At 42.0% G+C, this 27423-nt stretch overlaps 5 protein-coding genes across 16 annotated transcripts; 3 read left to right on the top strand and 2 right to left on the bottom strand.

Moving 5' to 3' along the window:
- Positions 1 to 11593: 11593 nt before the first annotated feature.
- On the top strand, positions 11594 to 12982 carry MED4 (mediator complex subunit 4). Of its 2 annotated transcripts, none has more exons than XM_076370579.1 (4): positions 11594 to 11883; positions 11970 to 12376; positions 12546 to 12665; positions 12747 to 12982. In XM_076370579.1, exons 1-4 carry the CDS (start codon positions 11816 to 11818, stop codon positions 12914 to 12916), a joined length of 765 nt encoding a protein of 254 aa, XP_076226694.1. In that variant the 5' UTR covers positions 11594 to 11815; the 3' UTR covers positions 12917 to 12982. The 2 variants fall into 2 exon arrangements, with proteins under 2 accessions (XP_076226694.1, XP_031845421.1); XM_031989561.2 differs by having other exon boundaries at positions 12546 to 12684.
- On the bottom strand, positions 12400 to 16459 carry LOC116432511 (SAC3 domain-containing protein 1). Of its 5 annotated transcripts, XM_031989554.2 has the most exons (8): positions 14799 to 16459; positions 14488 to 14682; positions 14226 to 14387; positions 13880 to 14128; positions 13653 to 13793; positions 13187 to 13376; positions 13018 to 13105; positions 12400 to 12948 (listed from the first exon to the last, which is right to left on the bottom strand). In XM_031989554.2, exons 1-7 carry the CDS (start codon positions 14930 to 14932, stop codon positions 13031 to 13033), a joined length of 1146 nt encoding a protein of 381 aa, XP_031845414.1. In that variant the 5' UTR covers positions 14933 to 16459; the 3' UTR covers positions 12400 to 12948; positions 13018 to 13030. The 5 variants fall into 5 exon arrangements, with proteins under 5 accessions (XP_031845414.1, XP_031845411.1, XP_031845413.1 ...); XM_031989551.2 differs by having other exon boundaries at positions 13018 to 13376; XM_031989553.2 differs by having other exon boundaries at positions 12400 to 13105.
- Positions 16459 to 22500, top strand: LOC116432508 (uncharacterized). The gene is made up of 11 exons (XM_031989533.2): positions 16459 to 16655; positions 18419 to 18499; positions 18572 to 18861; positions 19452 to 19662; positions 19739 to 20016; positions 20104 to 20227; positions 20374 to 20597; positions 20698 to 20884; positions 20973 to 21185; positions 21273 to 21491; positions 21615 to 22500. Exons 1-11 carry the CDS (start codon positions 16544 to 16546, stop codon positions 22001 to 22003), a joined length of 2328 nt encoding a protein of 775 aa, XP_031845393.1. The 5' UTR covers positions 16459 to 16543; the 3' UTR covers positions 22004 to 22500.
- LOC116432512 (BRISC and BRCA1-A complex member 1) lies at positions 22434 to 24518 on the bottom strand. 4 transcript variants are annotated; one of them, XM_076370578.1, is made up of 2 exons: positions 24437 to 24518; positions 22434 to 23781 (listed from the first exon to the last, which is right to left on the bottom strand). In XM_076370578.1, exons 1-2 carry the CDS (start codon positions 24501 to 24503, stop codon positions 22850 to 22852), a joined length of 999 nt encoding a protein of 332 aa, XP_076226693.1. In that variant the 5' UTR covers positions 24504 to 24518; the 3' UTR covers positions 22434 to 22849. The 4 variants fall into 4 exon arrangements, with proteins under 4 accessions (XP_076226693.1, XP_031845417.1, XP_031845416.1 ...); XM_031989557.2 differs by lacking the exon at positions 24437 to 24518 and adding an exon at positions 23853 to 24418; XM_031989556.2 differs by lacking the exon at positions 24437 to 24518 and adding an exon at positions 23885 to 24417.
- LOC116432509 (pre-mRNA-processing factor 17) lies at positions 23707 to 27170 on the top strand. 4 transcript variants are annotated; one of them, XM_031989542.2, is made up of 10 exons: positions 24351 to 24398; positions 24475 to 24564; positions 24710 to 24934; positions 25058 to 25274; positions 25345 to 25671; positions 25741 to 25955; positions 26033 to 26296; positions 26367 to 26500; positions 26572 to 26793; positions 26904 to 27170. In XM_031989542.2, the coding sequence occupies exons 3-10, from the start codon at positions 24743 to 24745 to the stop codon at positions 27079 to 27081; spliced, it is 1749 nt and encodes a 582-aa protein (XP_031845402.1). In that variant the 5' UTR covers positions 24351 to 24398; positions 24475 to 24564; positions 24710 to 24742; the 3' UTR covers positions 27082 to 27170. The 4 variants fall into 4 exon arrangements, with proteins under 4 accessions (XP_031845403.1, XP_031845401.1, XP_031845402.1 ...); XM_031989543.2 differs by lacking the exons at positions 24351 to 24398; positions 24475 to 24564 and adding an exon at positions 23707 to 23830; XM_031989541.2 differs by having other exon boundaries at positions 24298 to 24564.
- Positions 27171 to 27423: the final 253 nt, after the last annotated feature.

The raw sequence follows: 27423 nt of genomic DNA, 5'->3' as shown, positions 1-27423 counted from the left end.
AGACCTAACCAAGACCTAACCAAGACCTAACCAAGACCTAACCAAGACCTAACCAAGACCTAACCAAGACCTAACCAAGACCTAACCAAGACCTAACCAAGACCTAACCAAGACCTAACCAAGACCTAACCAAGACCTAACCAAGACCTAACCAAGACCTAACCAAGACCTAACCAAGACCTAACCAAGACCTAACCAAGACCTAACCAAGACCTAACCAAGACCTAACCAAGACCTAACCAAGACCTAACCAAGACCTAACCAAGACCTAACCAAGACCTAACCAAGACCTAACCAAGACCTAACCAAGACCTAACCAAGACCTAACCAAGACCTAACCAAGACCTAACCAAGACCTAACCAAGACCTAACCAAGACCTAACCAAGACCTAACCAAGACCTAACCAAGACCTAACCAAGACCTAACCAAGACCTAACCAAGACCTAACCAAGACCTAACCAAGACCTAACCAAGACCTAACCAAGACCTAACCAAGACCTAACCAAGACCTAACCAAGACCTAACCAAGACCTAACCAAGACCTAACCAAGACCTAACCAAGACCTAACCAAGACCTAACCAAGACCTAACCAAGACCTAACCAAGACCTAACCAAGACCTAACCAAGACCTAACCAAGACCTAACCAAGACCTAACCAAGACCTAACCAAGACCTAACCAAGACCTAACCAAGACCTAACCAAGACCTAACCAAGACCTAACCAAGACCTAACCAAGACCTAACCAAGACCTAACCAAGACCTAACCAAGACCTAACCAAGACCTAACCAAGACCTAACCAAGACCTAACCAAGACCTAACCAAGACCTAACCAAGACCTAACCAAGACCTAACCAAGACCTAACCAAGACCTAACCAAGACCTAACCAAGACCTAACCAAGACCTAACCAAGACCTAACCAAGACCTAACCAAGACCTAACCAAGACCTAACCAAGACCTAACCAAGACCTAACCAAGACCTAACCAAGACCTAACCAAGACCTAACCAAGACCTAACCAAGACCTAACCAAGACCTAACCAAGACCTAACCAAGACCTAACCAAGACCTAACCAAGACCTAACCAAGACCTAACCAAGACCTAACCAAGACCTAACCAAGACCTAACCAAGACCTAACCAAGACCTAACCAAGACCTAACCAAGACCTAACCAAGACCTCTAACCAAGACCTAACCAAGACCTAACCAAGACCTAACCAAGACCTAACCAAGACCTAACCAAGACCTAACCAAGACCTAACCAAGACCTAACCAAGACCTAACCAAGACCTAACCAAGACCTAACCAAGACCTAACCAAGACCTAACCAAGACCTAACCAAGACCTAACCAAGACCTAACCAAGACCTAACCAAGACCTAACCAAGACCTAACCAAGACCTAACCAAGACCTAACCAAGACCTAACCAAGACCTAACCAAGACCTAACCAAGACCTAACCAAGACCTAACCAAGACCTAACCAAGACCTAACCAAGACCTAACCAAGACCTAACCAAGACCTAACCAAGACCTAACCAAGACCTAACCAAGACCTAACCAAGACCTAACCAAGACCTAACCAAGACCTAACCAAGACCTAACCAAGACCTAACCAAGACCTAACCAAGACCTAACCAAGACCTAACCAAGACCTAACCAAGACCTAACCAAGACCTAACCAAGACCTAACCAAGACCTAACCAAGACCTAACCAAGACCTAACCAAGACCTAACCAAGACCTAACCAAGACCTAACCAAGACCTAACCAAGACCTAACCAAGACCTAACCAAGACCTAACCAAGACCTAACCAAGACCTAACCAAGACCTAACCAAGACCTAACCAAGACCTAACCAAGACCTAACCAAGACCTAACCAAGACCTAACCAAGACCTAACCAAGACCTAACCAAGACCTAACCAAGACCTAACCAAGACCTAACCAAGACCTAACCAAGACCTAACCAAGACCTAACCAAGACCTAACCAAGACCTAACCAAGACCTAACCAAGACCTAACCAAGACCTAACCAAGACCTAACCAAGACCTAACCAAGACCTAACCAAGACCTAACCAAGACCTAACCAAGACCTAACCAAGACCTAACCAAGACCTAACCAAGACCTAACCAAGACCTAACCAAGACCTAACCAAGACCTAACCAAGACCTAACCAAGACCTAACCAAGACCTAACCAAGACCTAACCAAGACCTAACCAAGACCTAACCAAGACCTAACCAAGACCTAACCAAGACCTAACCAAGACCTAACCAAGACCTAACCAAGACCTAACCAAGACCTAACCAAGACCTAACCAAGACCTAACCAAGACCTAACCAAGACCTAACCAAGACCTAACCAAGACCTAACCAAGACCTAACCAAGACCTAACCAAGACCTAACCAAGACCTAACCAAGACCTAACCAAGACCTAACCAAGACCTAACCAAGACCTAACCAAGACCTAACCAAGACCTAACCAAGACCTAACCAAGACCTAACCAAGACCTAACCAAGACCTAACCAAGACCTAACCAAGACCTAACCAAGACCTAACCAAGACCTAACCAAGACCTAACCAAGACCTAACCAAGACCTAACCAAGACCTAACCAAGACCTAACCAAGACCTAACCAAGACCTAACCAAGACCTAACCAAGACCTAACCAAGACCTAACCAAGACCTAACCAAGACCTAACCAAGACCTAACCAAGACCTAACCAAGACCTAACCAAGACCTAACCAAGACCTAACCAAGACCTAACCAAGACCTAACCAAGACCTAACCAAGACCTAACCAAGACCTAACCAAGACCTAACCAAGACCTAACCAAGACCTAACCAAGACCTAACCAAGACCTAACCAAGACCTAACCAAGACCTAACCAAGACCTAACCAAGACCTAACCAAGACCTAACCAAGACCTAACCAAGACCTAACCAAGACCTAACCAAGACCTAACCAAGACCTAACCAAGACCTAACCAAGACCTAACCAAGACCTAACCAAGACCTAACCAAGACCTAACCAAGACCTAACCAAGACCTAACCAAGACCTAACCAAGACCTAACCAAGACCTAACCAAGACCTAACCAAGACCTAACCAAGACCTAACCAAGACCTAACCAAGACCTAACCAAGACCTAACCAAGACCTAACCAAGACCTAACCAAGACCTAACCAAGACCTAACCAAGACCTAACCAAGACCTAACCAAGACCTAACCAAGACCTAACCAAGACCTAACCAAGACCTAACCAAGACCTAACCAAGACCTAACCAAGACCTAACCAAGACCTAACCAAGACCTAACCAAGACCTAACCAAGACCTAACCAAGACCTAACCAAGACCTAACCAAGACCTAACCAAGACCTAACCAAGACCTAACCAAGACCTAACCAAGACCTAACCAAGACCTAACCAAGACCTAACCAAGACCTAACCAAGACCTAACCAAGACCTAACCAAGACCTAACCAAGACCTAACCAAGACCTAACCAAGACCTAACCAAGACCTAACCAAGACCTAACCAAGACCTAACCAAGACCTAACCAAGACCTAACCAAGACCTAACCAAGACCTAACCAAGACCTAACCAAGACCTAACCAAGACCTAACCAAGACCTAACCAAGACCTAACCAAGACCTAACCAAGACCTAACCAAGACCTAACCAAGACCTAACCAAGACCTAACCAAGACCTAACCAAGACCTAACCAAGACCTAACCAAGACCTAACCAAGACCTAACCAAGACCTAACCAAGACCTAACCAAGACCTAACCAAGACCTAACCAAGACCTAACCAAGACCTAACCAAGACCTAACCAAGACCTAACCAAGACCTAACCAAGACCTAACCAAGACCTAACCAAGACCTAACCAAGACCTAACCAAGACCTAACCAAGACCTAACCAAGACCTAACCAAGACCTAACCAAGACCTAACCAAGACCTAACCAAGACCTAACCAAGACCTAACCAAGACCTAACCAAGACCTAACCAAGACCTAACCAAGACCTAACCAAGACCTAACCAAGACCTAACCAAGACCTAACCAAGACCTAACCAAGACCTAACCAAGACCTAACCAAGACCTAACCAAGACCTAACCAAGACCTAACCAAGACCTAACCAAGACCTAACCAAGACCTAACCAAGACCTAACCAAGACCTAACCAAGACCTAACCAAGACCTAACCAAGACCTAACCAAGACCTAACCAAGACCTAACCAAGACCTAACCAAGACCTAACCAAGACCTAACCAAGACCTAACCAAGACCTAACCAAGACCTAACCAAGACCTAACCAAGACCTAACCAAGACCTAACCAAGACCTAACCAAGACCTAACCAAGACCTAACCAAGACCTAACCAAGACCTAACCAAGACCTAACCAAGACCTAACCAAGACCTAACCAAGACCTAACCAAGACCTAACCAAGACCTAACCAAGACCTAACCAAGACCTAACCAAGACCTAACCAAGACCTAACCAAGACCTAACCAAGACCTAACCAAGACCTAACCAAGACCTAACCAAGACCTAACCAAGACCTAACCAAGACCTAACCAAGACCTAACCAAGACCTAACCAAGACCTAACCAAGACCTAACCAAGACCTAACCAAGACCTAACCAAGACCTAACCAAGACCTAACCAAGACCTAACCAAGACCTAACCAAGACCTAACCAAGACCTAACCAAGACCTAACCAAGACCTAACCAAGACCTAACCAAGACCTAACCAAGACCTAACCAAGACCTAACCAAGACCTAACCAAGACCTAACCAAGACCTAACCAAGACCTAACCAAGACCTAACCAAGACCTAACCAAGACCTAACCAAGACCTAACCAAGACCTAACCAAGACCTAACCAAGACCTAACCAAGACCTAACCAAGACCTAACCAAGACCTAACCAAGACCTAACCAAGACCTAACCAAGACCTAACCAAGACCTAACCAAGACCTAACCAAGACCTAACCAAGACCTAACCAAGACCTAACCAAGACCTAACCAAGACCTAACCAAGACCTAACCAAGACCTAACCAAGACCTAACCAAGACCTAACCAAGACCTAACCAAGACCTAACCAAGACCTAACCAAGACCTAACCAAGACCTAACCAAGACCTAACCAAGACCTAACCAAGACCTAACCAAGACCTAACCAAGACCTAACCAAGACCTAACCAAGACCTAACCAAGACCTAACCAAGACCTAACCAAGACCTAACCAAGACCTAACCAAGACCTAACCAAGACCTAACCAAGACCTAACCAAGACCTAACCAAGACCTAACCAAGACCTAACCAAGACCTAACCAAGACCTAACCAAGACCTAACCAAGACCTAACCAAGACCTAACCAAGACCTAACCAAGACCTAACCAAGACCTAACCAAGACCTAACCAAGACCTAACCAAGACCTAACCAAGACCTAACCAAGACCTAACCAAGACCTAACCAAGACCTAACCAAGACCTAACCAAGACCTAACCAAGACCTAACCAAGACCTAACCAAGACCTAACCAAGACCTAACCAAGACCTAACCAAGACCTAACCAAGACCTAACCAAGACCTAACCAAGACCTAACCAAGACCTAACCAAGACCTAACCAAGACCTAACCAAGACCTAACCAAGACCTAACCAAGACCTAACCAAGACCTAACCAAGACCTAACCAAGACCTAACCAAGACCTAACCAAGACCTAACCAAGACCTAACCAAGACCTAACCAAGACCTAACCAAGACCTAACCAAGACCTAACCAAGACCTAACCAAGACCTAACCAAGACCTAACCAAGACCTAACCAAGACCTAACCAAGACCTAACCAAGACCTAACCAAGACCTAACCAAGACCTAACCAAGACCTAACCAAGACCTAACCAAGACCTAACCAAGACCTAACCAAGACCTAACCAAGACCTAACCAAGACCTAACCAAGACCTAACCAAGACCTAACCAAGACCTAACCAAGACCTAACCAAGACCTAACCAAGACCTAACCAAGACCTAACCAAGACCTAACCAAGACCTAACCAAGACCTAACCAAGACCTAACCAAGACCTAACCAAGACCTAACCAAGACCTAACCAAGACCTAACCAAGACCTAACCAAGACCTAACCAAGACCTAACCAAGACCTAACCAAGACCTAACCAAGACCTAACCAAGACCTAACCAAGACCTAACCAAGACCTAACCAAGACCTAACCAAGACCTAACCAAGACCTAACCAAGACCTAACCAAGACCTAACCAAGACCTAACCAAGACCTAACCAAGACCTAACCAAGACCTAACCAAGACCTAACCAAGACCTAACCAAGACCTAACCAAGACCTAACCAAGACCTAACCAAGACCTAACCAAGACCTAACCAAGACCTAACCAAGACCTAACCAAGACCTAACCTAACCAAGACCTAACCAAGACCTAACCAAGACCTAACCTAACCAAGACCTAACCAAGACCTAACCAAGACCTAACCAAGACCTAACCAAGACCTAACCAAGACCTAACCAAGACCTAACCAAGACCTAACCAAGACCTAACCAAGACCTAACCAAGACCTAACCAAGACCTAACCAAGACCTAACCAAGACCTAACCAAGACCTAACCAAGACCTAACCAAGACCTAACCAAGACCTAACCAAGACCTAACCAAGACCTAACCAAGACCTAACCAAGACCTAACCAAGACCTAACCAAGACCTAACCAAGACCTAACCAAGACCTAACCAAGACCTAACCAAGACCTAACCAAGACCTAACCAAGACCTAACCAAGACCTAACCAAGACCTAACCAAGACCTAACCAAGACCTAACCAAGACCTAACCAAGACCTAACCAAGACCTAACCAAGACCTAACCAAGACCTAACCAAGACCTAACCAAGACCTAACCAAGACCTAACCAAGACCTAACCAAGACCTAACCAAGACCTAACCAAGACCTAACCAAGACCTAACCAAGACCTAACCAAGACCTAACCAAGACCTAACCAAGACCTAACCAAGACCTAACCAAGACCTAACCAAGACCTAACCAAGACCTAACCAAGACCTAACCAAGACCTAACCAAGACCTAACCAAGACCTAACCAAGACCTAACCAAGACCTAACCAAGACCTAACCAAGACCTAACCAAGACCTAACCAAGACCTAACCAAGACCTAACCAAGACCTAACCAAGACCTAACCAAGACCTAACCAAGACCTAACCAAGACCTAACCAAGACCTAACCAAGACCTAACCAAGACCTAACCAAGACCTAACCAAGACCTAACCAAGACCTAACCAAGACCTAACCAAGACCTAACCAAGACCTAACCAAGACCTAACCAAGACCTAACCAAGACCTAACCAAGACCTAACCAAGACCTAACCAAGACCTAACCAAGACCTAACCAAGACCTAACCAAGACCTAACCAAATAATACAGGTCACATTCAGGCATAACCCTTGGAAACACTACAAATATGGAGGCATAACCCTTACAGACACTGGAAATATTGTGGCATAACCCTCTAAAGTGCTCTAAATATTCAGAAATGACCCATGCTCACACCCAAAAATATGCAAGCATAACCCCGAAATGTTCCACACATAACCCCCAAACTTTAATCTTCAACATCTCAGAAAATATCACATTCAAACAGGTCATACATGGACTCGAAATTAATGCATTTTCGAGATCGAAAACCTATCCAAATTTCATCGATATTAAACACTTTCGCTCAACACTTTCAATTTCAAATATTTCAAAAAAAAAAAAAACAAAAAAAAAAAAAAAAAAAAAAAAATTAAATATTGGATTCAGAACATTGTCTCCGGAATGTTTCCCTTCCAACATCGAGATGTCTGATCGGTCCAAATTTCATTCAGATCCGTCAAAAAAAAAAAAAAAACAAAAAAAAAAACAAAAAAAAAAAAAAATAAAATATGTCATTGAAAACACATCATCCGTTCAATCAAAAAAAAAAAAAAAAAAATTCTTCCATTTCAGACATCTAAAACATATACAAATTTCATCCAAAGTGGAGACAAAATTCAAAATTACAATTTTTATTAATATTCCCAAAAATATTGGGTTCCCAATCTTGTACTCCATACATTTGCCTTCAAATATCGACGTCTGTAATCGATACAAATTTCATCTAAATCCATCCACTAGAAATGGAGATACAGAGATACCATATTTTGCATTCAATTCAGGATATCTCGGAAACCGATAAAGATACGATGTTCAATAAATATTCAAAATGTGCGTGCAATCTCACACTACAATGTCTCCAAATATTACCCACATAAACCCAACAGAATTGGAGATATGGCCAAAAATAAAAGATACACGCCGCTGGTACTTAAAAAAAAAAAAAAAAAAAAAAAAAAAATTATTATTATTCCAATAATAATGATGATGATGATGATCATGATGATGATGATGATGATTGAATACTCGCGACAAATGTCCTTGCAAGTTACTATTTTTGCCAGTAAATAGTTCATCGGCAAAAAAAAAAAAGAAAGAAAACAAAATTACATCCGAGCCTTTCAAAAATATTTATTGTGGTAGTCGAAACTTGTTACAAACTTACACACTGAAGCTAATTCCCCTCTCCGACATCATCACAATTTCCTTTCGCACGTATACGGAAAAAAAAAAAAAAAAACATTAATCAGTCAGTCAGTCAATCTATCTAAGCTTTTCTCTGAACACGTGAATCACTTCCACGAATCCCACTGTCGGACACATCTGGATTCATTTACTTATGTAAACTCCACAACAAAATAGATATTTTAGCCTTCCTTTATTTTTTTCTCTCCCTGTACCCCCTCATTTTTCCCCCTTTTCAATCTTTTTTACATTTCTTTTCCATTTTTTGTCCATTTTTTCCACATTTTTTTTCACACTTTTTTACATTTTTTTCCCCGTTTTTTTACATTTTTTTCACACTTTTTTCCATTTTTTCCCCCGTTTTTTTTCATTTTTTTACATTTTTTTCCCGTTTTTTGACATTTCTTTACACTTTTTTTTCCCCTTTTTTTACAGTTTTTTACACTTTTTTTCCCTTTTTTTCCCGTTTTTTCACACTTTTTTTTACATCTTTTTCCATTTTTTACATTTTTTTCCTTTCCTTTCATTTTTTCATTTTTTGCGTTTTTTTGCATTTTTTACATTTTCTTCCATTTTTTTTTCATTTTCCTCATTTTTCGCATTTTTCCCACTTTTTCCTTTTTTTTCCCTTTTTATCCCTTTTTCCCCTTTTTTTTCCTTTTTTCCCTTTTTTCCTTCTTTTCACAACCTTCTTTTCCCTCCCATTGTTGTTTTTTTCTCCCTTTTCTCCCTCTTTTTCACTCTTCTTTTATGACACATTCGCTGTCTCCACTTTACACATCTCGCATCTTAGAAACATTGCTTCACCCAAGCCTCGAGCCACGCAACACAAAGAACACACATGCACGATTAAATTAAATTAATGAATCCACCAAAAAAAAAAAAAAAAAAAAAAAAAAAAAAAAAAAAAAAAACTCAATGTCTCAATCGCGAGAAGAAAAAAAGACTCCTTCGCACACAACGACTCACGGTCGAGTGATACAAGGTCCTTTCCGCCCGTACCCGCTACCCCATACAGCCTGTCTTACCTGTGCTTATTAAGATACTGCAAACATCCAACCAACTTTCGGGGGGTCCTTTACATCTACGAAATCGACCCCTCCTTTAATCCCTGATAAAGGTCGCACCGGACAAACGATTATTACATTCCTGGAATTGAGCATCAATGGCCCGCAAGGAATACGAAAACATCCCCCCCCTTCTGTAAAAATCCAACATAACGTGACTTGGAAAAAGCAAAAGAAACATATACAATAATACAATAAATATTCATGATCGCAGAAATTACGGTAGACCCTCCGGAATATTCCGTACCAGTTTCAACAGGTTTCCAGCAGTAATTAACAAGTTATTAGCGATTTTCCCTTAGATAAAATGAATCCCGTGTTAGCGAGTGGCGCCATCTACCGAGAGAACGCTGAAACTTCTGGTCGATTAGTACCACTTCCCGGCCGATAGATGACACCACCAATCTCGTTTCCTACCGACGCAGCAAACTTGCTGGATAATCGCTAACTAGATATCAGTTACTACTCGAATGTTGTTCAACACTGGACAGTTTTATCTTAAAAATCCCGTCGATTGCGATATAGGAAGGTACAGGATGGTTCGTTTAACAATCTTAAATTGCAAAGGTTAACAATTCATTAGGAATAGTGTAGATGATAATTAATTAACTGCTGATTTCGTTCATTTCTTCTCTATCGACATGATGCTTTTAGTTCTTAACTGTCGCCGCTAGATGGCGCACCCTCGGATACCTCCTTCGTCCTGATGCTTCGCGCGTACGTACCAGGAACCGATGAGATGCTTTTTCAAGGAGGTATCGCGTGAGAGTGAATCTCTGTCCTTGTCGCACGGTATATCTGCCCTTGTCTTGCACATTACGGATATAGGGAAAAGCTTCGACAATTCTCAGCCGCTAGATGGTGCCACCATGTGGCATTCCTACCGACGCTGCAAACCCACCAGGTAATCGATAATAACTTATTAATTCTTACTCGAATGTGTTTCAAAATTTTACTGAATATTCTCTAAAGTATAGCCCAAGTTCTACGAACATAGTTGTTCACAATTTGTCCTTATTAAGTGAAGAAATTCATTGTAACCATTCATCTATCAAGAAATTCTACGTTACCTTCTGACAATATGTCTCTTAATAATTAAGAAATAATTAACGCGACACAAAATCTCTTCCGCTGCGAAACAGGAAGATAGGGAAAGGTTCATTCTACGATCTTAAATTGCAAAAGTTAACAAATTGTTCGTAATAGTATAGTTGATAACGTATTAGCTGCTGATTTCGTAGTTTTTTGCTGTATCGACATGTCACATTTAGTTTCTAACTGTTGCCGATAGATGGCGCACTTTCGGATACCTCCTTAGCCCTGATGCTTCGCGCGTACGTACCAGGAACCGATGAGATGCTTTTTCAAGGAGGTGTCTCGTGAGAGTAATTGTCTATCCTTGTCTTACACATTACAGGTATAGGGAAAAGCATAATATGCCGTTGCCTTTGCATTAGCTGTTTTATAGATTTCCGTGGGGCAATTTCGACGTTCGACGGCTCAAGGTATTTTATGTTACATTAATCATCTGCCAACTGCTCTTTACGGATATAATGATTATGTTACGGGTCTGTGCAAATAAATACAAATAGATGAAAAAAGCCTGTTCTTTTTTATTCTCTTTTCTCAATATTACATATTGGTATATGCACAAAATTTCTTATAGACATCGATCAGAATATAAAATAGAATTCGCTTTACTTTTACAACTACAGAGCGTTGATAATTATTTTCTAGTTATTATTTTCTACCAGCGTGAAGACACCTCTGTCATAAACGATACTTCAAAGGTAGTGTTATTCCATCTTACGCTAGTTCGTATCATACTCTTACCTACATGGTTCCTGTTCTAGTTTGTCAGTCTAGTTCCCGCGTGGCGTCGCTCGTGTAGTATCCGAAGAGTGTCGGAACCATCATGGCACAGCCACATTATTGTTTTGACAGTTAGAAAGAAACGAATGGTAAGAAAGCTATTTACTTTTCAAATATTTCATTTACGATTATTACAGATCACAAGGAAATATCGCGATGGATACGTTAAAAATCTAACTCGACACTGTTACCCGATCGATACTCGTCGCGGTACGGAAAAATGGCTTTAGGCAAAAGTACAAGAGAGATCCTGTTGTCTCTTATAGACGACATCGAACTCGTAGCAAAGTAAGTTATTTCAGTTGTTTGTGCCTTCTAATCAACTATTGCTCGCCTTTCACTTCACTTTACTTCTATTTACTGCTTTCTCTTAGAGAAATAATTGAAAACACTATCGCTCAGAAACCTCTGAAACTATCCAGCGAAGAACACGCTAGGTTAACCGAATTGTTAATCGCCAAAGACAACGAATTGAAAAGTACTTTGAATCGAGCAGCTGAACAAGCGAAAATTAACTTGAAAATGGAAGCCCTGAGAGCAGAGGTCGAGAGACAAGATCAAGACATTCGTCAATTACAACGTCAGTTGAAGGAAGCTGAACAGATTCTAGCAACTGCCATTTACCAAGCCAAACAAAAATTACAATCGATCGCTCGTGCCAACAAGAGACCTGTACCTTCGGAGGAGCTCATCAAGTACGCTCACAGAATAAGCGCGTCCAATGCTATTTGCGCGCCACTCACGTGGCAACAAGGAGATCCTAGAAGACCGTATCCGACAGGTAACATTTGTATATACAATATATATGTGTATATATACTAATCGCGTTGCAATGTATTTCTTAGGAGAAAGCATACATTGAAATAAACAACTATTTCGTTATTTTCGAGTAGTTTCGTTTAGCCTTTCGCACGATGCAGATCTTGACTGTGCTGTGGAATGTGTTACAGATATCGAGATGAGATTAGGGTATCTTGGACGACTGAGCGACCTTCCGTTAAATGGTCAAATGCTGGGTTCCCATCCTGGAATATCGTCCGATTTGCACAGACCAGGACATCCTGTAGGAGGTAATCGTCCAACGAAACGGTACTATTTCTCTCGTCGTTGAGAGTTCGAAACAACCAACCAGCTATATTTTAACATTTCAGAGCCACCGGTGTCGCAAGCTAATCAATTCGCATGGCATCCATCCGGTGAAATTCACCTGTCGGTAAGCGGACAGGGTAGCGTTGCTATGAATACTCATAAACAGGAAACCGAGGATGTCGAAGTTATGTCTACGGATTCCTCGAGCAGTTCGTCCAGTGATTCGCAATGAGTGAAAACCAACGCGACTCATAAACTTGAACGCTAGAAACAAATATATTTTCGTGTAATTTCTGTACTTGTACGTTTTCTTTATTTCGTTGTTGCGCGTACTTTTCTTGCAACTCTACGCAGATTCGAGAAGAATTTCAGGTAGAAAATCGTGCAAAGTCTCCTGAGCGTAGTACATTTCCGAGTTTCCCTGAAATACCACCACGAATGATCTCGATGATTCTTGATTCTCGATTCGGTATAAGAAATTCCTGACGGAACAGTTTCTTACCAATTTTGCGTCTTCTTTGAACGTAGCTTTTCGAAAGAGTATATTCTGTTGGTTAAATTCCGCTCCGTATAATATACAATCTGCTCGAACTTTCTCTATATCTCTGTACAATAAAAGTTTTTGTAACAAAATTCCCGGATACGTGACAACTTTACTGTTATAGCCCGAACTCATGATTTTGAACGTTGTCCTGCAAACAACATTTCGTTAAATTAGTTGAAAGCCTTGTTTCGTCTTCAGCTTTCCGAACGATACTAATTACTTGAATTGCTTAACACTATAACGATTACGACGAGTCTCGACGGTAGCAAGTTGTTGGCTCCTTCGGATCGGACTTTAGTTAATTTTTCGACTGTTGACAAGTCGCGACACAGCAATTCCAAGATACACGGTAAAAAGATGAACGACTCTGTCCGGTATTTAATTGATACGCGCTGTAAGAGGGATACGATAAAATATAACACACCTCCTGATGTTCGGTATATTGATCATAGCCGCGCATACGAGCATCGGAGAGAGTCGTTGAATTAAGCTGCAAACGCGTACATAATTTTTCAAATACCAGGCTAGTGATATTTCCGTGGATAATCGAACGCTCGGGGACCGCCTGTAAGGAAACGAATAAAGAGGGAGAGAGTTACGTTGGAGGAATAAACGAATGTCGGTTGCAGCGATGATGTCGCTGTTGTGTACCTTAAATGTAGCGGCAGGGTCAACGACCTGGTTAAAGCTTCCGTGTTACCCATATTTAAAAGGATATAGAGTGCTTCTACTTGTTCGCGATGATTGGTCAGTTTCAGGTTGTCCGTACTCGTCTCGAGTTCCGATCCACGAATCTCCCGGTCCCACTCGTCGTACAAAACTAACAGATGCGACATGCACTCGGAGAGGTGTCTATTGTTGATCGTTGCATCGAATTCGGAAGCGTTTCGATCGCACAATCTGCAATTATTCCCGGGAACGAACCGCATAACCAGTTGCGACGTTAAGGTCGAGGAAAAAGTTGAATGAGTGTGGCTGATCGATCGATTGCGCGTACCTTTGCGCGGAATAAACGAAAAATCGGACGATGGGTTCGAAGATTGAAATACTCGCGGGAACTCGGATCCTTTGAATCGCAACGTCCTGCCTGACAGCTCTCAAACGATCGAACAGAAAGTCGTATACTACTATCCAGTCGACGTCGGTTCGCGTAGCGACTCTAGAGAGAAAGAAAAAAAGGACAAGCGGCATATTCTATGAAAGTTGCAGTTGTAAACCGATGAAAGGAATACGGAAGAATCTTGCGGTTTTCAGCGTACTTGGTAAACATGTATCTAATAGTCGATAATAATACAGCCTCGGGACGTAACTGACTAGGATCCGTCATAATTATCCCGGCTGCCGGACGACCGAAACATTTCACAGTTTTCATGGGATCAGCTTTCAATTGCCCGTGCAGATTTTTCCTCTCTTCGTCGATTTCGAATTTATGCAGCAGACCTTCCTTCTCTCTCCTTTGCGCATGAGAAAACACGAGAGAATACGGATAATAATTCGATTTTGCATCGTTTGTAATTGAAATTTCAAATGAAAACCGTACCGCGTTATGGTACACGGCACTGTGACTTACATCCGACGTTCTTTTTCCGGGCACATCGATAAACATGTTCCTTGTATGAACTCGGTCATTTTCGTTTGCTCATACGGAGAATGCGCCGTGCACAATTGTAATGTTAATACATCTATAATACGATATATATACATACGTGCAACTTTGTAAATAGGTTACATCTATGAACGTTGACGCATATTGAAAGGAAAAGTAGGCGAGGTTAGAAGACCAAATAAACGGATAAACATCGGACTTGTTACGAACCAAATGAAATCTCCGCGAATCGGCCGTTTCAATTATTTTTCTTGTCTCGGAAGGAACCCCGCGAATCGACTGCCGCGTTCGGTTTTGGGTTACGTTTCGCGTTACGTTTCGCGGAACGATTACTTCTCCTAGTGTTCCATTCGAGGATTCGAGCAGCGAACGTGTTCAATGACCAGCAGCGACATCTGCTACAGTATGGCCAAACTACGCAGTCGATTATTTACTCGCATAATCGGTAACTGATGTTTCACGACACGAAATGAAAATTCAAAGTAACAATTCCATGGTAATTTGCTCGTTCTGTCATCTAGATATTCGATTAACTACTTGCAATGTCCGATGCTGGACAAACGAAACGGTGCTGCCCACCGGTACTGTGTATGGAACAAGTAAAGCCTGGTCCAACTGTAAGCCCTGATAGAATTTGCAACAACGATAAACCGATTCGGGTATTACACCGATACACCGATTCTTGACCTGAAACTTTAAACGATGCGCTATATACTCGCATAGTACATGGGTGTTTGATCCGGGTTCCATCTCTCTCCTACGAATTCGAATGTTTGTATGAATGTTTGTCGCGTTACACGGCGTACGAATCCGTGTCACCTTTTCCTGTTTGTAGTGTACGATGCCTGACAAGCATAAGAAGCGGACAATTGAACAAACAATTGAGTTATATCGGAATTTGATGAATATAAAGAAGAATAAAATGAAACTTGTGTGCTACTTTGAATGGCGAATATTCTATGCGATGCTGCGCAAAAACCAGCCTCGTCCCACCACACCACAGACACGAATATTCGGGAATGATGTGGATACATTTCTACGAAGGAGAAAATAACGCGCACAGATGCACGTGTAACTGCGCGTAGAAGGCACGGAGAAACCATTGAAAGCGATGATCGGGGGGAACGTTCTTGCGCGTCCTTGCGCATGGCTTGGCACTGACATACTGATGCGTAGTCATCTTCTCCGACACCGTTATTACACAAAGGTTAACGATCTTACGTAAACTTAAAGTTACGCTACTTTGGTCTCTTTATTTTTTCTGTCTGATTCTCATCTTTTTCCTCTTCTCGTTCTTCGCCTTCTTCTTATAGATACACAGTTTTTAATCATCCCTTTCCGGCCGTCTATTGTTATGCGAATATAGTTTTTTCGTCCTTCTTCCTTGTGATTCCAACGATGCAATTCGGCGGGTAACTGGTGCATTTTCAAGTATTCGTTGACGCGCCACTGTTTTCATTAGAAATGGTTTCGTTGTTCGTGTTCGTTGTTGGATATCGATGTCGATATACGCTACAAGTAATTATTTTTACGAATATACATCCACCGTGTCTTCTACGTGTTTCCCTTTCCACCTGTTTCTCGAACAGTATAATTGCGTAAGCCCGTTGAATATACGTACGAGACGCCACGTGTTGCGGTTACGGTTAGAGAATATCACTCTCGTTATTTTCATATTCTCTCTCTTACGGCAAATACATGTATAGTCGATGCATCGACCTTGCATCGCCTCGAAATTAGCTTTCGAAATGAACATCTCTTTTCCTGGTAAACGTTGGCCGAGAATCTCGTCGAAGCTGTGCATCACATTGTACGTCACTTGTAAGTCATGCCTCTTAGTTAGGATCACTTGAGATGGTGAATTATTAATTACGTATTGCGGAAATTGAGAAGTGAGTAACGATCGAGTCACGTGTACAGGCCGTATGGGAAAAACCGTGACGCGTTCCGTTTCTGCAGAAAAACTCTCCCTCTCCGAACCCTATGTTTATCGTTTTAAGGATATGTTACGATACCTTCTGCGTGGTTTTTCGGCGTCGATGTTACAAACATTTTATACAAGATAAAAGTACAGGAAAATTCGTGATCCGAAATGGTTTGAACGTGATCCCAATTGTACAGAATTATAAAGATCGTAAAGAGAGAAATGTCTGTCGCGGGAGGCGGAAAAGTTCGTGGTTTTCCGTAAAGTCGAATATTTTATTCCTCCGCAACTCGAGGTACCTTAAAACGTGACCCGAAGATTCGGAGAGGTAGCATGATTTTACATTTGCGCTTACCAGAAAGAAAAAGAGAAAAAGAGAAAAAGAGAAAAAGAGAAAAGAGAAAAAAGGAAAAGAAAGAGGAAAGGAGGAAAAAGGAAAACACGTATACACGGATGAGAGACGGGGAAATTCAAGGATTTGTTCTTTCGAAGAAAATGGAAGATTAATGGATTATTAATTTTCATTCGCAACGATTCAGTGGATGACGATAGCCATTTTTCGAGCGCTCCACGGCTGTAGGAATACCCGTGATGTTGCACGAGTGACGTTACACGTGTACAGTGACGTTATATGTATCGTTGTTTATACATACGTTAATCGGGTAAAGTAAGAGGACCGGTGGCGATTCGATTCGTCGTCGTCGTCGTGGGGCACGCGTGACCTCCAGAGAATTCCTGTATAGAGAAACGGATGGCGCTGCATTGATCCAGTCTTTCTTAAAACATCGTTGATTTTTCATAGTCGCGAGCGTTAGGACGAGCGGACGTGAGACGAGCGAATAACGTATATCCGACCGCGACAACGCGACCAAAGGATCGTACGTGTTTAGCCATTTTCCAAACGAGCTACACCGAGCACCGCGCACGTGTGTTGCCCAACGAGACGTTTCGACATCTGTCCTGAACCTGTGACACCCAATACCGACAAAAACAAGTATTTCTATTTGCTGTCGCAACAATGACGGACTGCTCTATCAGGGGGGAATAAATGTTACGCGTGAATCTTCGGAGAAAGAGAAAACGGGAAAGAGGGTGGCTTTCTGGCCGGGAGGGGGGATTTCCGGGCAAACGGTGGTAACGCGAAAGTTGACGAAATTGTTCAGTTCCGTAAGTCTGTCGAGGAATTTTTGCAATTTTTCCCATCAACGTTACACGCTATGTAACAGAATAGCTATTACTGTTTTCCTATTCGCGCCTCTCCCTGTAGTAGCGGGATTGAACAATTTCTCGCGCATCACGGTACACACCGAGTATTGTTTTACGAGTATTGTAAATAAGTGGAGCACTCGAGTCAAACATACATATCTATCGTGTGCATTTACATTTCAAGATGCTTCGAAACTCGTTCGGATCTTAAAGTCTCGTTTGCTAGACGTTCTTTTCGTGATATCCAGATTAGATAAGCGCATTTGTTTTCCACTTACTGGGGCACAGACATATACACGAGATACACGTATCGCGTGTACTCGATATTTGCAGGTGTATTCGTAATGTAATTTTCCAATGTAAATTATCATTAAAGATGTTCGCGCATATTAAAGTGATCGTAGCGTTTCTGATTAAAGAACCACGAGATTTGTCAAGTACACGTCATTTGCAGATCACCGCAAGATGTCAGATTGGAAGGTTGTACGTATTTTCATTGAAATTCTACTGTTGTCTCGAGCCTGTGGTACCTCCGGTGAGTGAACAATCAATGAAGACGCGTGGATAACCGCATTACAAATCCAATGTGTATCGCTGTTCGTTTTAGAAATGATGCCAACAGCCTCCGATGTTTCCGAATTTGTACGTATCGACCCGGAAACAGCCGATACGTTTGACTGGAGAAACCATCCTTGTCGCCGAAATTGTACGGACGGAGCTCCTCCGCTGGAATGCCGTTACATTTTCAAATTGGAGGCTTATCGAACAATGAGCAAGGCGTGTTACGATTGCCCGTTCAATATTACCGATTGCTTTCGAATGCATTGTGTTCCAGCCGATGGCACGGGAAGATCAATTTTGACAGTGAATCGGCAAATGCCGGGCCCGCGTATCGAGGTATGTATTCGCGTGTGTGTGGATGCGTAATACGTACACGCGCGAGCAACGTACGTAAGCGTAGCATCTGCTCAACCAACTACCCGCATATATCCCATTGAGAAGGTGTACACGCACACTTTCCTTCGAGCGACGAGAACGTTTTCATCGCGGAATTTCGCGAATGCGTAAACGCGTCGCCTATTTGCACGCACAGCTTCATTTCCATCGCCGTCCGATCTACCGTCGTTGTTGGTTTTCCAGTTTCTCGAGGATTGCGGTAATTTGCGATCACCGATGGGATTCCCGATCGAAGCGAGAACAGAATTTGCTTGGACTCTCGATGAATAGGTTTGTTACGGATACGATTTATCGAGTAAAATTGTTCAAACGCGCGTCGCGACTTTTACGGTTATTCGACGACCTTGGAAACTGCGTGTACCCTGCCGAGGCGTGGTTTCTTCGCGATCGGCCGTGGAAACGGTACTCGGAGAGTGGTGCCCTATTCGGATTCGAAGCATAAACAAACATGCAAATCGCTAATCGCTGTGCACTCCGACATTCTTCCACCGAAAGCTAAAACTTGTTTCAAGCCGCTTACTCGTCCGTAGGTATGCAGAGGCGACAGAGTAATAGTCGACGTAATCAATTTGTTGCACTCGGAGAGTACCGCGATGCACTGGCATGGGCAACATCACGTTGCAACACCCTACATGGACGGTGTACCGTACGTGTCCCAATGTCCGATTTCACCGGGATCGAGTTTCCGATACGACTACTTCGCTACCGAAGCAGGCACGCATTTCTGGCATTCGCATTTAGGTGCGGCTTCGAGCGATTTCATTTCTATCGGACTCGACGTTATTTCTTTTTCATCGAAAACTGGCTCTCCGCTTAGGTTTTCAGCGAGGCGACGGTGTATTCGGCTCACTGATAGTTCGTACGCCTCCAAAGATCAACTGGCATCGTGATTTGTACGACATCGACGAACACGTCATACTAATCCTGGATTGGACGCGCGAATTAGGAATAGACAAGTTTCTAGATCATCACTACGCGGGTGGAGACAACAAACCGCCAAACATATTGATCAACGGCTTGGGTCGTTTCACGACTGCTCCGACTGAAAACAACGTTTCCGCTGCAATGCCTGTCGCAACGTTTCTCGTTAAACAGGTAACGGGGAAATTCTATGAAAAATATCGCGGGACGACAGACCGAAAACACTTATCGTTCCTGTAACTAGCTACCCGTTACTTGCAGAATACAAGATACAGATTTCGACTGATCAATGCCGAGTTTCTTAATTGTCCGGTCGAGTTGTCCATCGACAATCACACCATGAACATAATCAGTTCGGATGGTCGCGATGTCGAACCGGTCCAAGGTACGTGAGTGTGTTCGTACGTACGAGCTTGTACACGCATTACTTGCCTACTTGCCTTGTTGTACACGTTTGTAGTGGGTAGGTAGTTGTGTTGCAAGAAGGCGAACGAATATTAAAGGTACGGGTCTTCACCTGTGTTTATTTAGCGAAAACTTTGGTAAGCTACGCTGGCGAAAGATTTGACTTTGTTCTCGAGGCGAATCAAAAAATCGACAATTATTGGATTCGAGTTCGAGGATTAATGGACTGCGACGAAAGATTCACGAAGGCTTTTCAAGTTGGCATACTGCGATACGATGGTGCGATCGAGCAAGATCCGAAAGGTCGAGTCACTTACGAGCGCGAATTGGACGATCTGTCGGATGAGAAGGTACGAGATTTCGATATTTCATACGAGCAATTTCTCAGAAGGATCTGTATTTATGTCGCGCGACCAGCTCTAATAAAATAACCGAGCTAACTCGTTCCAGCGAGTAAACGGTTTAAACGAGGGCACCGAAAGGAACAGTAGCCTCAGCGTGCCATTGCTGAGAGCAATGGACGAGAACGACGAGTCAAACACCCTCGAGCCTGATTACCAATTTTACGTGTCTTACGATTTCTATAAAAAGGACAATCCACATTTTCATCGTAGCAATTTGTACGGATTCGAGCAAGGTGCTTCTGCTGTAATGTACCGTAATTTACCTTGAATCGTGTCTCCGTAGGCACGTACATCTGACACGAGTCGTTTACATTTTTCCAGTTAATATAACTAAGCGGGTTCTAACTCCGCAACTGAATCACATCTCGATGAAATTACCATCCGTTCCGCTGTTGTCCCAGCGGGATATTGTAGATCAGAATCGATTCTGCAACGAGAGCACTGTACAAGGATGCGAACAGACTTATTGTGCTTGTACTCATGTCCTTCGAGTGAAACTCGGAAGCGTGGTGGAGGTAGTTCTGGTAGACGAAGGTTCGTATTTCACCGCTCGACCCCTGCGCTCAACCGCGAAACGTCTGTAGCGTAGATTCTATAGCCTTAACGGTCACTGGTTCCCAGGATTTGCTTACGACGCGAATCATCCGTTTCATCTTCATGGATACCAATTTCGCGTGGTCGCAATGGAAAGGGTCGGTAGAAACGTCACGGTCGAGACCGTCAGGGAATTGGATAGAAAAGGTTTGATACGCAGAAATCTTGATCGCGCTCCTTTAAAGGATACAGTGACAGTACCGGATGGTGGTTACACCGTTATACGATTTCATGCCAATAATCCAGGTACGTACATATACGACAGCACACTACCCTATTTTCTCCTGTACACTTCTGCATTTCACTTCTGTATACTCTGTGAAACAGGTAAATACGTAATATGTAAATACGTTCTTTCGTTCGATTCAGGTTATTGGTTGTTTCATTGCCACATCGAGTTTCACGCCGAAGTAGGAATGTCCTTGGTTTTCAAAGTTGGAGAAGACGAAGATATGCCACCTGTACCACGCAACTTCCCTCATTGCGGCAATTGGCGATCGAAGAATGATCCGCACGGGGAATTTGCTGATACCGTACTTGCTGTGAGCGCCGTAAAGGACCCATCGGAAGAAGTATCGAATACCGTAACGAGCGATAATGGTACACCGCAATTCGTGCATCTGTTGGCTCGAGTTCTAAAAACATTACGAATCTCTTCCTCGACGCAAAACCCGACAGTTTCATTCTTTCTACTTTCCTTCTGTCTTCTCGTTACTCTACCGTTTAGAGAACCCGGCCAATACTGCACATACCTGTAATTATACAGAAACTACGATACGTAGATTCTGCCATCCCGTTTCGCTCGACGATTGCGGTAACAAGAGGTGAAACGAACAGATACGTTTTTCTTTCGAACGAGAACGAGCTGACCTCACGATTTTACAGTATTATTGTTTCCCTTCGTTACTCACGTACATACAAACGTAACGCACACTCGATGCGGTTTTAATCGTTGAATTTGTAAACACGTAACGAACGTAACGAACGTATCAACCGTATCCGTAAGTTTTGCAGTGTAATTCTATCGTAATTTAGGTAAAGTGATTCTGTAATTTCTACACTGTGATACCGTCGTTTTTAGAGACATATTTATCGAGATTTGCGACCAGTGCACAAGTACGACGCTGTTTCGAGTAATGCCTGATAAAGTATTGCAATTGTGTAGTGTATAATTTTACACGTACGCAATTATAATAATGCCCAAGTTGTATATTTTTATATATGTACACTCGTAAATAAATACCTTTTTTATTTATATAGTCACACGTGTATGTCATGTTCATGGTATATTGCAAAAGAGTCATCGTCCAATGGATACAAAATTGATATTGAACATCTAATAATAATAATAACAATAATAACGACAACAACTGTTACTGCTACTACTACTACCACCACTACCACTAAAACATTAGCAACGATAATAATTACAACTATAACGATGAATGGCAACGATGATGGTGCTAATAATACTTTTATTGGTAACAATGATGGTGAGCGTTGTTTTGAAAATCGGAATTATTTTTGCATTTACATACCGTGACGGTCTTATTCTTTTAAATACAAGAAACGTACAATTTCTATCTGAATAATAATGGAAGCTACTAGGTATTGGTATATGTTTTTTGCAAATTCAAAGATGAATAAATTGTATAACATGCATCTTTCTGAGATGGTCGTTGTAATGGGTGTGCCAATAATTTTGCCATATTATCGTGCAATTTTGCCGCATTTTTTCCAACTTCTAATATATACGAATAATTTGCTGTATCCAGCATTGCCATTTCAGCATAAATTTCTTCACACAAATTTTTCGAATCTGGAGGTTCGTGTATGTACAACACGTCTATGAAGAAGCACCAATTTTCTGTAAGATTATCAAAGAATTTCTTACTAGTTAGGAATTTTGGAATATCGTTCGATCGAGAGTACATTAAAATTACTCTGGTCACGAATGTCGGAAGTAAGGTACTGGTATGCTTCTTTGGTGGCAAAGGCACTTTTGATTGTATCCTTTCGAATAGCTGTCCAAGATCGTAAGCGCTTAGATCTTCTTCGCATGTGTCTTCGTCGATAATGTCCAAATGGCCAACTATGCTTTTTATGTTACTAGTAAAATCACAAATCCAACGAGCACCTTGGGAATTTAAAGTCATTATCGCATATTCGTGACTCCGTTGAATGGTAGATTTGATGCAAACAAAATTTTCTACGACTCGTTTCATCATAAACAGAGGCATGTATTCTGCTCCTGTGGATAGTTTGAACGGAGTGCAATTCTTCTCCCTGACAGTGTCGATTACGAATAAAATCTTCTCTGGCAAATTTATTCCTGATAGATTTCGAAAGAACGCATTGTTTTCATCCGAATAAGCTGATCTGTCATCTGGATAAAAACATGAAACACTACCGATGTTATTCATTGTTGAATCACTGTCTCCTTTCAGATTTCCAGATGTCGATTCGATCGTGATCACTAATCTTAACCACTGCTTGACGGAGATGTCTGAAATTTCTTTAGTTTTCTTGAGGCGTCCTATAAAGCATTCGAAATCATCCTGTTGGGAAAAATCCAAAGAAACAAAGTAAGAGGCAACAAACTTTTACCACAATTCCTTGGTTATCTTTGAAATTCTAACCTTATTTGTCAACGAACATTAACTTGGATTGTTGAAACGAAGGATACTTGGACTACACGCGTAATTGGTTGGTTGAAATATAGATTTGAAACAAACGAAGGTACGCAAGTAATTGGTTTTCTGACTTCTCGTTGTTTCATCGAGTTCTAATCGGATGATAAAGGTATAGAAATACTTGGTGTAGGTACTCGTTTACGTATGTACACGCCAACCACCCGACGAATCATCTTTGGCGTAACTTGACGTTGTCGAAACAAGACTACTTAATTTTAAGATGAATTCTACAGTGTATAGTATTTACAATCATCGCAGACTCAAGTTATGTACCTACAGAGTACGCATACGATGTTATTTTTCTGTCGACTATTCTGAAATACCGACACCGTGAAAAATGCCTCGATATATTAACGGATCTAGCTGAATCGAAGATCTCTACCCGAACATTGTGAAACTGTATAAATTAATTATTCCATGAAATAGTTACGTATGGAAAGATTTGATATCCTTATATTTGGTAAATGCTATTCCCATCGAAATGAAGTGTACAAGTACCTAATTCGATTCCTACTGACAAGGCTAAAATCTTGTAGTTTGGTGACATCGAGCGCGACACCGACATGGTACAGGGATCTCGAAACGTGCAAGAAGCACGTTTCTCGAGAAACAACGTTTGTAGCGCGGTACGTGCATCTTGAGGCTGTGCAATCGTGGTGACGAAAAATAATTTCACCGTTAGAGGGCTGCTTGTGTGTTATAACCGTGAAATGTTATGTTTGTGTAAACAATATTACGTAGAAATGTTTCGTATTCTGTAATTGATTTCAGTGACTGGTTGCGTTCGAACAAGTATCGAGAAACATGCTTGCGTTGAAAGAGTACGGAAGCAGTGATGAATGCAGTGAACCCGAAACGGAAAGTGAAAATGCGAAAAGACAGGTTAACGACGTCAATGACGTTAAAGATGATTCCAGTGATGCGTCCTTACTCATGGATAAATTATCCACGTCGATCAATTTACAAATTTGCTCCGCACCGGAAGTAGTTCCTACGGTAATAATGAATTATTAACGAAATTTTCTGTAATGTGTACGATTATTAGCGAATAATTCGCAAACATTTTCGTCACAGTTTCGACATGATCATTAACGTTCGATTGAACCGAATGTATCGCAGGGAACCGAATTGTGTGTAAGGCACGTAGATTCAACGGTGACGGAAGTCACACACAATCCGAAGTACGAAGAACTGTTTGCACCAGACGTAGGACCTGAGAATCCTTTTAAAACGCAACAACAACGCGCTATAAAAAACATGCTCTCTGGATACGTAGAGAAAGCTCATATAAGCGAATTTCAGTTTGAAAATCAAAGGAGAACTTTTGCCAGTTATGGTATGTTTAAACGCACGCGTGTACGAATGTGAAACAAAGTATACTAGAATGAAATAGTTGTTTATTACAGGCTATGCGTTGGATCCAACTGTGGATGGTAGCGCGGAAGAAGGTAGGACGATAATCGGCGCGAAGGAAGCAGCAGAAGTATTGGGTTGCAAAACTGTGTTTGAAAGTACAACTTTAAGACCGTCGGATAAGAGAAAGCGTCATAGAAACGATAACCCTGCGGATATCGAAGGATTCTTAGGCCCATGGGGTGGATACGTGGACGAGAAACGAGTTATAAAACCGACGGAAGAAGAGGCTGCTGAATTAGAGGAGATATTAGCCAAGAGAAACAGAAGGGGTAAACCGATGGAGGAGAAACCCTTGGAAGAAAAGACTGTGTTGCACAGTATGTACATTTTTGGGATTCAGTCGTTTTTATAGTGAATTTGGATTTTTATTTGACAATAATTTGCAGTCAAGGATAGCGTGGATTATCAAGGAAGATCATTTTTACATGCTCCACAAGACGTTGGAGTGAACTTGAGATCCGAGTCACCTCCCGATAGATGTTTCCTTCCTAAAGCTCAAATTCATAATTGGGAAGGTCATACAAAGGGTATTTCTCAAATTAGATGGTTCCCTCGCACAGCGCATTTGTTACTCTCTTGCGGCATGGATTGCAGGGTGAAGGTATGCGCGTGTTGAGAAACGAATGTAACGTTAGGGATAAAATACTTACTAATTCCACATGTATGTTTTAACGAAAGTTATGGGAAGTGTACAAAGAAAGAAGATGTATCCGGACTTATTACGGTCATCGTCAGGCCGTTAGAGACATAAGTTTCGATAATGATGGGAAGAGATTTTTATCAGCGGGATACGATCGTTATGTGAAACTATGGGATACAGAGACTGGCACCTGCATTAGTCGATTTACAAATAGAAAGATACCGTACTGCGTGAAATTTAATCCTGATTCGGACAAACAACATTTGTTTGTGGCAGGCACCAGCGACAAGAAGATTATTTGCGTAAGTTTTATACTTGGAGAAAACCTATGGTAATTCTATGGTAAATAATATCTACTTGTACGTTACACAGTGGGACGTTCGTTCCGGTGAAATAACACAAGAGTACGATAGACATTTGGGAGCAGTGAACACTATAACGTTCGTAGACGAAAATCGTCGTTTTGTCACTACTTCTGACGACAAAAGTTTGAGAGTTTGGGAATGGTACGGTGTTGTCTATTTTCATTTATCTCGTTGATAACCTCGTTTATACAAGTGTTACGCCTTCTGTACAGGGATATACCGGTCGACATGAAGTATATAGCAGATCCTTCGATGCATTCTATGCCAGCGGTCACACCATCGCCGAATCAAAAGTGGCTCGCGTGTCAAAGTATGGACAACAAAATAGTTATATTTTCTGCACTGAATAGATTTAAAATGAATCGTAAGAAGACATTCACGGGTCACATGGTTGCTGGTTACGCGTGCGGTTTAGACTTTTCTCCTGACATGAGGTGAGCGAAATTGACGATATACTATGCGTATGCGAGTGAAATGATATCGCAACGTGATGAATGTATAAGGTGATATTACACTAGTATTACACTTTGTTTGTTTCGTGTAGTTATCTTGTTTCGGGAGATGCGGACGGTAAGTGTTACATTTGGGACTGGAAAACGACCAAGCTGTACAAAAAATGGAAAGCACACGACGGTGTATGTATCGACGTATTGTGGCATCCACACGAACCGTCGAGACTGGCAACGGCTGGTTGGGATGGAAAAATAAAATATTGGGACTAAGAATATGTTTGTGTATTTTTTAAAAAATTATATACTTGTATTTTCTATAACTGTCAGTCTGGATAAATAGATTAATTTAATGTACATACTATACGCGTTTCTATTGCACACACGCAGACGCACACGCAGAGGCGCACACGCGCATAATAGAAAGATGTGTTTCATCGATCTAGTAGTAGTCGTCGGTCGGTAAAAGCTTGTGAGTTTTTTTTGTGACAATGGAATTATCGGATGTTGATGGAAGAGAAGAAGATGCGTGAGACGTTGAATGCAAAGTTTTGATCGTTACGTTAGAGAAGAGATTCGTTGGAAAGAAAATAGCGAGTAGCAACCCTGTTTTCG

The sequence above is a fragment of the Nomia melanderi genome, chromosome 9 (assembly GCF_051020985.1).
Source record: "Nomia melanderi isolate GNS246 chromosome 9, iyNomMela1, whole genome shotgun sequence".
Classification (NCBI taxonomy): domain Eukaryota; kingdom Metazoa; phylum Arthropoda; class Insecta; order Hymenoptera; family Halictidae; genus Nomia; species Nomia melanderi.
The sequence above is the reverse complement of the archived record's forward strand: the minus strand, read 5'-3'. Positions and strand labels throughout refer to the sequence as shown.

Coding starts and splice junctions, on each gene's coding strand:
- LOC116432509 (XM_031989543.2), top strand. CDS start 24,743: ATGCTTGCGTTGAAAGAGTACGGAAGCAGTGATGAATGCAGTGAACCC. Junction 25,275..25,344: donor GAGAACTTTTGCCAGTTATG/GTATGTTTAAAC, acceptor TGTTTATTACAG/GCTATGCGTTGGATCCAACT. Junction 25,956..26,032: donor GCATGGATTGCAGGGTGAAG/GTATGCGCGTGT, acceptor TTTTAACGAAAG/TTATGGGAAGTGTACAAAGA.
- LOC116432508 (XM_031989533.2), top strand. CDS start 16,544: ATGCATCGACCTTGCATCGCCTCGAAATTAGCTTTCGAAATGAACATC. Junction 18,500..18,571: donor TCGAGCCTGTGGTACCTCCG/GTGAGTGAACAA, acceptor TGTTCGTTTTAG/AAATGATGCCAACAGCCTCC. Junction 20,228..20,373: donor CGATGTCGAACCGGTCCAAG/GTACGTGAGTGT, acceptor GTGTTTATTTAG/CGAAAACTTTGGTAAGCTAC.
- LOC116432511 (XM_031989550.2), bottom strand. CDS start 14,932: ATGTATATATATCGTATTATAGATGTATTAACATTACAATTGTGCACG. Junction 14,683..14,798: donor CCGGAAAAAGAACGTCGGAT/GTAAGTCACAGT, acceptor TCATGCGCAAAG/GAGAGAGAAGGAAGGTCTGC. Junction 13,377..13,652: donor AATATACCGAACATCAGGAG/GTGTGTTATATT, acceptor TGTTGTTTGCAG/GACAACGTTCAAAATCATGA.
- MED4 (XM_076370579.1), top strand. CDS start 11,816: ATGGCTTTAGGCAAAAGTACAAGAGAGATCCTGTTGTCTCTTATAGAC. Junction 11,884..11,969: donor GACATCGAACTCGTAGCAAA/GTAAGTTATTTC, acceptor GCTTTCTCTTAG/AGAAATAATTGAAAACACTA. Junction 12,666..12,746: donor ACCAGGACATCCTGTAGGAG/GTAATCGTCCAA, acceptor TTAACATTTCAG/AGCCACCGGTGTCGCAAGCT.
- LOC116432512 (XM_076370578.1), bottom strand. CDS start 24,503: ATGTCGGTGTCGCGCTCGATGTCACCAAACTACAAGATTTTAGCCTTG. Junction 23,782..24,436: donor GTCAGTAGGAATCGAATTAG/GTACTTGTACAC, acceptor AATGCTTTATAG/GACGCCTCAAGAAAACTAAA.